The sequence below is a fragment of the Cololabis saira genome, chromosome 23 (assembly GCF_033807715.1).
Source record: "Cololabis saira isolate AMF1-May2022 chromosome 23, fColSai1.1, whole genome shotgun sequence".
In the NCBI taxonomy this organism is placed as follows: domain Eukaryota; kingdom Metazoa; phylum Chordata; class Actinopteri; order Beloniformes; family Belonidae; genus Cololabis; species Cololabis saira.
The window spans coordinates 17,960,184-17,972,529 of NC_084609.1; the positions used below are offsets into that span (position 1 = coordinate 17,960,184).

Here is a 12,346-nt window from a genome sequence, read left to right on the forward strand (position 1 = left end):
ACCAGTGATTGAGGTTTGTATCTTATAATTTGATAACTGATTCAGAGGAAAATAAATTACTTGTCAATGTATAACTCGGGGGAACAAAAAAACCCAGAAGAATTAGCCTTTAAGCAACTTTTTTTTTAATTTTTCTTATAAAAAAATGTAGACCTCGTGCACAGACCAGATCACAAAAAAAAACAAAATCTAAATATTCAGACTCTTTAAAAACAGCATCACAACATGGAGTCTTTTTATCTAGATTCATCTTCATACAATTCAGACGTTTTGTTCCTTAAAAACATAGCAAAACATGCCTTTTTCTAGTGACCGTGAAGAACAACCAAATCACAAATGACTGATGAAAGAACAAAAAGCAAAGCAAAGGAGGGGAAAGCATCTCCAAAGAGAAAAATAGATTATAAGTCACAATGCTACAGTACAAGTACATTCTTTACCCAGCAGAAATGAACAAAAACAATAAAACACTTTGGTCTTCCTCTTCAGACGCTCATCGTGATTATGCATTTCTTTTTATGAATTAAGTCTAGAATGCCAACTCAACCAGGACAGATTTGTCAGTTTCTTTAACCGCACTGTGCGATCCTTTTTCTTGTAGGCATCATAACTTCACGTACCGTGTAGGATTTCTTCAAGAGCAATCTGAAGTGTCGATACAAGTAGGTTCTGAGCCATCGTTTATTTGAATGCAACATAACACGCACACTGACTGTCACGCAAGTGAGGTACAAAAAAAGATAAAAAATAAAATTCTGACACTGAAATAATGTAACTCTTCCATCTGCATACCTGTTTTTAAAGTGCATATCTTCATTTGCATACAGACTTGTTTAAACCTCAGTGTCTAGAAACATGGCAGATGGGAGCTGACTGAAGGAAATCCACTATATAATAAAGTAGCTCTGAAATTTTGACGTAACGTTTCAAGAAATAAAATCCAACAAATAAAATAAACAACCTAAAATGGACTGAACCCCCCAAACATTTGTTTTACAATGTTTCCGTCTGCCTCTGTACTTCTGTTGGAAATTAAAACTCTTCATATAGCTTCTCAAATGGCAGTTATACTCATCATTTCTCTTTTAACCCAAGCAATGTCTCTCCACTGAGATAAAGAAATAAAGCCCTACTTTGTCATCTCATCACAGACGTGGTATGAAATTGTCTTGAGCCACATCAGCTTTGTGAGGAAAATTATAAATGTATTGCTGGAAATGCTGAAGCCACTGATGGGTCCATGACTACATACCCACTAAAAAAAACAACTTCTGAGTGACCCAAATTGTTCAGCCAATCAATATGACCATTTCTGCACACTGTCCACATATATGCCTTCACTTTCTCTTTTAAATTGGGTGAAATGCTTACAGGCCAGCGGCCTTGTAGCTTTAATCTCTGTTAATAAGTGTCACTTGTGTATCTACATTTCCTGAATGATTGTGTCATTGCAGTGCTGATGTCATCTGTCAAGTGAGAATAAAATCCAGGAACTATTTTCTCACCCAAGTCAGAAGATTTAAACTTTCCCTGCAGAACAATACTTAAATATCTGTTATAAGGTATGTACATGTCTTTTTTAAACTGCTTTAAACATGGAAGCTGGTATGAAGAGTAACGGTTTGCTGTAAACGGATCTGAGTATCTTGAAAGCTGGGACCATGAATTGTCTTTAAATTCTAACGGACTATTGATTACCAAAAACATCTTTAGACGACTACTTTTGCATATAATGAGTCTTGTGATGGTAATCTGAGCACAATATAGCATGTGGTTTGAACCGACCACTGCATATACTTACATTTTCATTTACTTATTCAGCGTTGAACTGCAGTGAAACTAGTTAGATTAATGTCTCTTTAAAGTTGTGAAAATAACTCGGCATAAATAGTAATTTTATATTTAAAGAAATAACACTTACAATAAAATAGAAGTTGCTTCTTCAGCGATTCAATACTTTTCCTTTAAATTTGCAAATGAACTAAAATGGAAGGATGAAAACTCAAATGCAGATGAGAACATCATAAATGTTATGTTCTTAACACTTTTTAGAGATGGGTAACTAGCTTTGTGTTGCAGCACACTAAAATGAAACAAACTAAAATTCAAATAAATCCTAAATAAAAACACTGAGTGGGTAAGTAAATAAATAGCATGTAAAATTGCACAAAAGTGGGAACGCTGTAGGTCAGAGCGCTCCGATATGAGTGACGTCCCATCTTTCAGTGAGAGTGAAGTATCGACGCCGTCTCTGAGTTTACTGTCATGATTTGATCTTCCACAGCTGGAAATAGACAAGAAGGGGAGAAATAAGTCACTTAAGACAGTGAACCAGAATGAAGGGAAGTTTCAAAGCACTTTGATCCTAAATAATATTCAGCAAATAACTTCACAGCAGACACTGGTTTCTATGTCTCAAGTCTTATCGTCATCACTTTTTCAAGGATCATGCAGCCCTGGAGCAGCGCTTTAATCCAGCCTCCTGATGCCTGCAAGGTTACACTGACCCCGCTGAGATTAATCAGGCTTTAGATACAGAAAAGGTTGTAATTACACCTCTCTTCAAGCACGGAGAAGATGTTTGCTGATAGCCTTTTTTTTTTTTCGTACAGTAGATCAATATCTAAATTTCCAAGTACTAATAAACTCATCCAGGATAGAAGTATAAATGGTTCCCAAGATGCACTGGTGGCAGTTACCTTCAGATTAAATCCTAACAGGTCAGAAATGACTCCTGACACAGCAGACAGGATGACCACCTGGGTGATGTTGTAAAGCAGAGGATTCATAGTCAAACCGTACAACCTGAACGGAGTATCCAACTCCTGTTGAGAGGGAAAACCATATAAAGGTTATTACAATCTTGTAGCAATAAAACAACTTAAAGAAAAGCTTGTTGAAGGAGTAGTAAAGCAGATGGTTACCTTGAGTAGTTTGGTGGCCAGTTTTAAGACATTGTTGACCAGTGTCAGCTCCTCTTTCTTGTTTGGCTTTTTCTCCATCTTCAGATACAGGTTGATCTTTGAAAAAGACACTAGATCAGTGTGACCGTTCAAAAACATGCCATGTATTTAAGAGATCATGATCTGCTCTACCTGTTCAGTGAGAAGTATGGAGGTGTTGCTGTACTTCTTGCTGGTCTCTGAGCCCAGAGTGACAAACCTGAGCAGGAAGAGAGACAGACTGGAGCACCAGATCACCAGCTCCCAGTTATAGTGATACTCCAGGAACGTTTCATGGACGTGCAGCAGCTGCAGGAAGACAGGTTTGCAAATCAATACTTTAATAGTTATTAGAGATGTAACGATACACTAATCTCACGATAGGGTACGATACACGATATTGAGGTCACGATAACGATATGATATTATAGCAGTATTTTTTTAACAACCTTGAATGGGGAACATATGACTAGAAAAAAATGTCTTTTATTTGAAAGACACAAAATACAAACAATGCTGTGTATTTGCCCTATTGTTACAGTTTGTAATGTTTTATAACTGTTTAAGTTTTAAAGAGAAAGCCAGGCCAACCATTTTCCACAAACTGAACTAAAAGTAAATGTCAGGTTTGGATTATGCATCTTCAGTTTCATACAAGTACAAATATTTTGCCACAAACTGAATAGTTTCTCTCATGTATGATTTTACTTTTTTCTTTTCCAGAAATTTAACAACTAAAATTAAATAAATAAATAAAAGTAAATAAATACATACAATCTTACATCATAAAAAGATTGATTCATGCTCACCTTATAAGTGTAAGAGGAGATTTATTTTTGTTAAGAAGGTTATTTTGGTAATTCAGGGTTCATTATTTTATAAATATATTCTTTATATTCTGATGTAAATCAGGGACTATAATGACACTAGTCAGTTTATCTGTAGTGGTTAGTCTGTTTTAGATTGGGCGGAGTGATACGCCACAGTACGGCACTAGGTGCTGTGTTGATGTTCTAAAATCCTACACTGTTGAGCGGACATTAAAGTACACTCGAACTCGCGCAGAATTTGTCCCGTGTTTATCCTACTCACAACCCAAAAAAGGTTTAATTTAATAAGGTAAGGCTTAACTCTACACCAGACTTACATAAGTAAAGGTTCAGAGCTCAAAAAGAGACAGCAAAACGGTACTAGTTTCTTCTGAGCGTAGTAAGATTTTGGTCCGCGGGTCGAGGCGCGGTCGTCACGCGTGGTCGGATGCGCGTTTCTAGTCAACACAATAGATTAATATTAATAACCCAATATCGCGATACAGTTTGTCACCTCCACGACACGTATTGTGACGTTTTTTTATCGCGAAATTTCGTGGCACGATATATTGTTACACCCCTAATAGTTATGTAGGAACTTCTAGGTTTTGACAATATTCTGGATATTCAGTTAGTGCATCAGCTTAGAGGTTAAATAGCTGCAGACTATTTGCTTCTCGGTGCCTATCGACTCAGTGTCATTCACGTGAATCGTGTCAATCTGAACAGCATTTTTGCAACAAATAGCCTGATATAGATCAGATCCCCATCTAGAAAGATGTAGGTCTGAAAAAGACCCACAGGGCCTCCCGATCAAAGGGGCAGCACCAACGGGAGAGTGTTGTGTGGAAGAGTAAATTACCATTCTGCCATAGCCTGTTGACAGAACAGCAAATACATCAGTTCTTCAAAGAAGAGCTCTGAATGTTTCACAGCTTTTGCCAAAACTGGTTCAAATGGCTGCCAATCCTCCGCTGAAGCCGTTCACACTGTATGTCGCCGCCATCTTCGTGTAAAGCCCGTCCAGACACCCGCTCTCCAAGGATAGACTGATCTGATTGGCTCCCCATGACCTGTGTCTAGTTAACGAGCTCCAACCGATAGGAGCTGGACGTACCTGCACAGCACATTTAAAGTTGCTAGCGGCACATTTCTAGGCTACACTATAACACATGTACGCGAGGCCTTTAAACAAATCATAATCTGGATGACAGCATTGCTTATTCCTGCTACGATGTGAAATTAAGGCAGATTTTCATGCTAGATGATGCTACTTCAACGGATGCCAGCGTTAAGCATGAATTATGGTTCTGCTTCAAATCGACGCCGTGCCTACGCCGTCACCTTGACGCTGTCGTGAACCCTTCGGACTTCTCCGTCACTCCATTTCATCGCGGTGCAGTACCCCCAGTGACTGCTAATTCACGATCTTTTCCTGAATGGTTCATCCGACTTTTTCCGGTCACAGTGAATCAAAGAGATAAGGACAATTATTGTGCAAAAAAACAAAACCAAAAAAAAAAAAATCACACATACACGAAGAAAAAAGCGCTGAAAGTTCACGACTGCTTCAAAAGGGAAACCGGAAATACCAAGCGAACCAATTACAGCCCTCTCATCTGCGTTTGGTCTGCGTCGCCTCGACGCGCAGTTACAATTTTTGGGAGGTGCACGTCAGTGACGGCGTCGTTTTGACGCAGAACCATAACTCAGCCTTTAGTTGTGATTTAAGTCTCTTGCGTATGCGTGTTGCATTCGACCTAAAATGTGTAAAGGCTGATTTATGCTTCTCAGTCGAACTGACACCATGCAAATCACAAGGGTGTGATTGAGTCACTGCACCGCATCATTTCTGGCACTTTACTTTTCTGCTTTCTGCTTCTACTTTAAGCTTCTGCTTACGATGCAACATTTGCAATTCCACCTCCAACGACAATCCTCTCTCATAGTCAAGTGAAAAATGGAAGGTAAACACTAAACTAATGAGTTTCATGTGATCCATAGGAAACTTGACAGCCGTAGCATTTTTGCAGTGAATAGCTTTTCAGCACTTTAAGACCTCAACACAGAACTCTGAAAAGTAAGCGGTAGTGTTGAAGCATAAACCAGGGTTTATTGTGCAGATGCTTCTCGGATCTAGAAGATTGACGTGAATGACATTTGAGTTCAGAGCACTGAGAAATGGGGCTGGACCGTGCACTGTTATAATGTCAATATGTGGTTTTATCTGCTTACGGTTCTCTTACCCTCCTCCTCAACTATGATGGTGAATTGGAGCCAATTTAGGGGTCATGAATAAAATTTCCAGAAAAAGGATTTACAATTCTGTTGGAGCAGAGATGAGCATATTTTTATAGAGGCCAACTATTCTCTCATATTTTAGTGGTACCTTTTCCATGTGAAGATAATGTGGAGTTAAAAATACCAATTTATATTGCACAGCAGTAGTCAGCCTGGGAAATTAATTTATGTTCATATTGTTCAGCCTTACTCAGAAATCTTTCCTGTCAGTTAAGATGACACGTGGTCACTGGGAAGCTGGGAAGTTTTTCACAGAGTACGGCGCTAGTCGAGTACCCAGTCTGCAACCTTTCACTGAAGTAAATGTATTCATTTTGTTTCATATTCATTCGTCACACTCATAACTTACCTGTGCACAGCAGATGAAGACAACGGATAAAGTGAGCAGGAATGCAGACGACACAATGACATCCACCGAGCGCTGAGGACCCCGTCTCTGCAAAGTAAATGGTACAGATTTGCTCAGATGTGTGTAAACATCTCAAAGATTAAAGCTATAGTCAAAGGAAACCGCCTATAAACAGCATATTCACTGAAATGACTTACCCAAATGTAAATAATGATTAAAACAGCCCCAAACATATTGGTGCATTTTGAAAAGTCATGTTAAGACCGTCACTGGTACCTTGAGGTAGGAGCGTAGTGACAGCCACATCTTGATGTTCTGAACTTTCTTCAGCCTAAAATGTGGGACCTCAGACTTCCTGGCTCTGCGGGCCGAAGTAAGGTGACCAAACAGTTTGGCAAACAGCAGCCTCTGAAATACAAATATTATTGTAAATAAGATAAGTAAACACACCTGACACACGCTTAGCTCCGGTGCAACCTCTTTCACATCATTTCAACAACAAAGTTCATTCTTGTACCTGTTTGTAGGTCCTCTCTGCTACACTCAGCAGGAAGAAGAAGAGCCATATAAGGCAGACGCGCACCAGGAAGCTGAGTGTTACCATGGTGATTACAGAGACATCGGATTCAGACCCGCCTCCCAGCGCAACAGACAACAGTTCATTTGCCGACAGCGAGGTCAGCTGATCCAGGTCGCAGTACTGAGCCAGCCTGCAGAAGGTGAAATATTGGAAAAAGGAAAATACTTTACTTTTACATTAAATGTTTTCCACTTATTCTTGAGTATATATCTTAGTATTGTGATACTGATACTTCTACAACGTAGCATGAAGGAGGTATGTCTCTTAAATTACATTAATTATCAATAGTTATCCATTAGGGCTGGTCAATTATCAAAAAAACAAAATGGTGTTCTGGTATGTTTCCAAGTGTCCTAAATTAAAAACACTGAATGTGAATAATATATTTGGCCAACCAGATGGACAATCCTAAAATCCAGGAGGAGCCTGTGGGTAAAGAAGGACTTGTCAGTAAGCTGTGTTTCCCCTGTTCTTATTTTAATCCTAAAATGCGAGTCAACACAAAGTGCTTTTCTACACATCTACTTAGGTTTAACTACACGGTTGATGATTCTCCTCTGACAGTTTTGTTGACCAAGAACTTAAGGCCCAGGCACACCGTAACGATTTAGCCAGCCTAATATAAAGGCTGCTACATGCTGATAAAGGCTATGGATGTTTGGTTTTTCTGAGGGTCTTTTCATAAAAGGTTGGCTGTAAAGTATACACCACGTATTAGTAACTCGTAACCTTTTGATAATATATAGATGACTTATACCAACTAATGCTTTAGTGATCACCTCATCGGCGTCTATTAAAATGCCGACACTCAAAACCGCACAAGAGATCACAGAAGTCGCCGTATCAACATCACGTCATGCTGAAAACATCAAAGAATGTCGCCAACAAGTCTCCATCCTCATCCTCTGATGGAGATGATGCAGTTTCCAACGCCTCTGGGCTCCATCTGTGGCTTCCCCTCTGAGCCAGTGGCGTTCCACCATGAGCTGGTTACACATGGCAAACTGCAGCACAGCGGAGCCACTTTGCCCCAGGGACAGCTGCTCACCATAGAGCAGATCTCCTCCAGAGCAGAGTACCAACGTGTTTCTCCTGTCAACTAAAGTTTTCATAAACCAATCCCCCTAAACACTGCCAATGTGCTATTATACAGTATCTCTAAGTTGGAAACACATTTAATAACTTTTGAGCTTGTCTGGAACACCTCAAATACATCTACATGTGTCAATACGCCTTAGAGCAGGGGTGTCAAACTCATTTTGCTTGGTGAGCTGGATTTGACCAAATTTTTTTCTCACGGGCCGCACGCTCAAAATAACAAAAACTGTACTTTTAATATCATTTTACAATGATAAACAGAAACAAGTATGTTTTTTTTATATTTCGCTTTTTTATAAGAAATTTAATTTTTTTTATTACATCCGAGAGGTTTTTTCTTTGTGATTTCGAGATTTTTCCAGTACAATTAAGTGTATTTATTTTTAAAAATTGGCGCAGATATTTATGCCAGTGTGCCGAAAAAGTCAGCACTTCTCTTTTAACTGTTTTACTTTGTCACTATCTTCGTATTAAAAACTGAAATTCTCCGAACAAATATCTTCTATCATCAGCAAAAATATATAATAGTAGTCAGTTAATAAAAATAAACGACCGTCTACAAAGAAATAAAAATCGGCAAATCCATTCTAGAAAACTAAATGTCGAAAACTGCTCCCTTTGTGGAATAACGATGGATTTGTAGAAGAAATATATTATTGGATATGCTGCGATTCATGGCAATTATTTATGCCTATCCTTTTTAGAAAATTAACATTTCGTTTTTTTGCATTGGAAACTTCTCGCCGGCCGCATGAAAATCTCTCGGGCCGCACATTTGACACCCCTGCCTTAGAGACAAGTTTGGTACGAGTAACACTCAGGTTCAGGGCAGGCTACGTTAGATATCGACGTATTACGGTGGATGTCCATTGCACGCAACTTGGGATGCAAATTATCGAGTAATTGATTAATCATTGGTTAAAATTTTCCATTAGTTGGCATACGCTGGCTAAATTGTCAAAGTGTGACTATGTCTACTTTACCTTTTAAAATTTCAAACAGTAGATGCCAGTTTGGGCCATTATTCATATAGTTAAGAGTGTGACTCGGCTGCAGTACCTGTACGCGAAGGGCGTGAGTCCCAGTGTCACTGAAACCAGGTTTCCGAAGACCTGGTAACCAATACCAGGGGTGTAAAGGTTTACCTGCACATGGAGACAAATGTGTCAACATGATTCCAACATTTGTATTTTAGTACACATCTCTAGGGTGATGGACGTGTCACTCACTCTGTTCATGATCATGCCACTGATCTCCAGGACAGACATGTCTGCCTTCTTGCACTCGTTTCCCTCCCACACAATGGCGCTCACTCTCTCCAGGCCGGGGTTGGAGCTGTGAAGCCAGGGAGCGTGACCCTGCAGAACAATATCCACAAAATCTAAATCTCAGCTTTAAACCATCATCAAATTACACTTTAAAGTCACGATTAGGGGTGTAACAATATATAGTGCCACGAAATTTCGCGATACAAAAACGCCACGAAACGTGTCGTGGAGGTGGCAAAGTGTATCGCGATATTGGGTTATTAATATTAATCTATTGTGTTCACTAGTAACGCACAGCGTATTTGTGACTCGCGCCTCGACCCGCGGACCAAAATCTTACTCCGCTGAGAAGAAACTAGTACCGTTTTGCGGTCCCGATCACGGGACTCTTGGGGGTTTTGAGCTCTGAACTTTTAAGTCTGGTGTAGAGTTAAGTCTTACCTTATTAAATTAAACCTTTTTGGGGTCGTGAGTAGGATAAACACGGGACAACTTCTTCCGAGTTCCAGTGTACTTCAATGTCCGCTCAACAGTGTAGGATTTTAGAACATCAACACAGCACCTAGTGCCGTACTGTGGCGTATCACTCCGCCCAATCTAAAACATACTAATCACTACAAATAAACTGACTAGTGTAATTATAGTCCCTGATTTACAGAATATAAAGAATATATTTATAAAATAATGAACCCTGAATTACCAAAATAACCTTAACAAAAATAAATCTCCTCTTACACTTATAAGGTGAGCATGAATCAATCTGTTTTATGATGTAAAATTGTATGTATTTATTTACTTTTATTTATTTAATTTTAGTTGTTAAATTTCTGGAAAAGAAAAAAGTCAAATCATACATGAGAGAAACTATTCAGTTTGTGGCAAAATATTTGTACTTGTATGAAACTGAAGATGCATAATGCAAACCTGACATTTACTTTTAGTTCAGTTTGTGGAAAATGGTTGGCCTGGCTTTCTCTTTAAAACTTAAACACTTATAAAGCATTACAAACTGTAATGCACAGCATTGTTTTGTATTTTGTGTCTTTCAAATAAAAGACATTTTTTTCTATTCATATGTTCCTCATTCAAGGTTGTTAAAAAAATACTGCTATAATATCTTAGCGTTATCGTAACCTCAATATCATGTATCGTACCGTATCGTGAGATTAGTGCATCGTTACACCCCTAGTTGCGACACATACATTTATTGCTGCATTTCCATTAGTGGAGGTTCGGGGGGGGGTACCCTGGAGGCTGGAATTGTAACACATCCAACCTCCTCCTCAGTCCGTCCTGATCCATCTAGATCTGTGGTCTTCATGCCTGGTCCTCCTGAGCCAGTGTCCTGCATGTTTTAATGTTTTCCTGCATCAACGCACCTGATTCTAATCAATGGCCATCAGGTCTTCACAAGTCTGTTAATGACACAGCCATTTGTGTCAGAGTGTGTTGAAGCAGGGAAACATCTAAAACATGCAGGCCAGTGGCTCGAGGACCAGGAATGAAGACCACTGATCTAAAGTGAACTGGTAGGATGTACCACCTTTGCAAACTACCACTTTCACTGTTTGAAACATTGAAGAAGCTCAGATGATGCCGTTTATTCTTTTTGCACTGGTGGCGTCACTCGGTGAGTAACTAACCCACGGCAGGTCTGCGTTTGGACCCAACAGAGGTTTGGGGATGTTCCTGATAATGGAAACGCGTCTGAAACTGCTCCGGACCCCCGCTAGTGGAAACAGGCCTTGTGTTTTCACAGACCTGATGAAAAGGGTCGTCTCTGTATTCCTTCTTGTTGGGAGGACAGACAGGCGTTCCTCCTCCTTCTCCCTCTGAACAAAAGAATGGAAATCATTTCCATGCAGCCACATGGACATTATCTGTCTGGACAGCTCAGTGGTGTCCTCATCTCACCCGTCTCTGAGGTGCAGGACGACCTGCACTCGGCACAGTGCAGGAAGTCCTCCCACATCAGGTCCTCGGTCTCCGACTCGTGTCGAGTGCTCTCCGAGTCCTGAGTCCTCAGACTAGAACATCTGGAACTGCAGCTCGTTCCAGATTTGGGGACATCCTGGCAGAAAAGAAAAGAGGTTTACTATTTTTGTAGAAAATACGAATAGATTCATTAATAAATTACACGTTAATTTAGAAGTGTTTACCTCCGCAGCGTAGTGTTTCTTGTAGTGGTGAGAGTTCTTGCGGTTTCGGAGCGTGCAGTCACTGTTCATCCTCTCAACTCCCCTGCGGAGGGTGCTGTAGGTCGCCTCAGGGTCCTCCTCACTCGATGCTTCATCTGAAGCCGGCTCCTTAAAACACAACCATCACAACCAAATTCAACATTGGCAGATCCCCCCACCCCCACCCCTCCTACTACTTCTAGGGCAAATAATCATAGGACCTTCAACAGGAATTAGAAAACTCTTAGGCCCTGTCCCAATACTCCCACTACCCCTCGTTTTCATCACTACCCCTAAATTTTGCGCGTTCCCGTGAGGGTAGTGGTGTCCCAATTCCTCTTTTCACCTAGGGGGAGTGGAGAAAACGAGGGGTAGTGGCTATGAATTGTCCCTTCAGAGCGAGGGTTTTGCGATCCTCACTCGCTGACCTAGGGACCAAAAGATTTCCCAGAATGCTTTTGGTCGTCATTTGCGGACTGAATCCAAAAAAAAAAAACATGGCGGACATTTCTTATTTTTTAGTGAATAAAATCAATATTTTGAGTTAGTTTCTGCATAAAAATGAGTTGATTACATTTCTAGCGAGAAATATATATTTTACGTTCATAATAATCACTCAGTGAATGTACATAATCACTTTTTTGCCCGTTTTTTGCAACCTCGCCAGAATAAAGGCTGATTTATGGTTCCGCGTTACACCAATGCAGGCCTATGGCGTAGGTTACGCGGCGACGCGCGCTTTACCCTACGCCGTAGGCTCAGCTCCCGAGCCGGCAGGCGGACAGAAATCCCGAAATTTTCGGAGCAAATTTCTTAACAGGC

At 40.2% G+C, this 12,346-nt stretch overlaps 1 protein-coding gene across 3 annotated transcripts in view; it reads right to left on the bottom strand.

Annotated features, from left to right (window-relative positions):
- Positions 1 to 102: 102 nt before the first annotated feature.
- The window catches only part of LOC133424104 (protein PHTF2-like), a 47,114-nt gene continuing 34,870 nt past the window's right edge, over positions 103 to 12,346 (bottom strand). For all 3 annotated transcript variants that reach the window (XM_061714529.1, XM_061714530.1, XM_061714528.1), the window contains 12 exons: positions 11,507 to 11,653; positions 11,262 to 11,418; positions 11,109 to 11,179; positions 9,309 to 9,437; positions 9,139 to 9,224; positions 6,919 to 7,111; positions 6,678 to 6,809; positions 6,402 to 6,488; positions 3,096 to 3,251; positions 2,925 to 3,020; positions 2,700 to 2,825; positions 103 to 2,284 (listed from right to left, as the gene is read on the bottom strand). In XM_061714529.1, the coding sequence (XP_061570513.1) occupies positions 2,264 to 2,284; positions 2,700 to 2,825; positions 2,925 to 3,020; positions 3,096 to 3,251; positions 6,402 to 6,488; positions 6,678 to 6,809; positions 6,919 to 7,111; positions 9,139 to 9,224; positions 9,309 to 9,437; positions 11,109 to 11,179; positions 11,262 to 11,418; positions 11,507 to 11,653 (1,401 nt within the window). In that variant the 3' untranslated portion in view covers positions 103 to 2,263. The remainder of the gene's footprint in view (positions 2,285 to 2,699; positions 2,826 to 2,924; positions 3,021 to 3,095; positions 3,252 to 6,401; positions 6,489 to 6,677; positions 6,810 to 6,918; positions 7,112 to 9,138; positions 9,225 to 9,308; positions 9,438 to 11,108; positions 11,180 to 11,261; positions 11,419 to 11,506; positions 11,654 to 12,346) is intronic.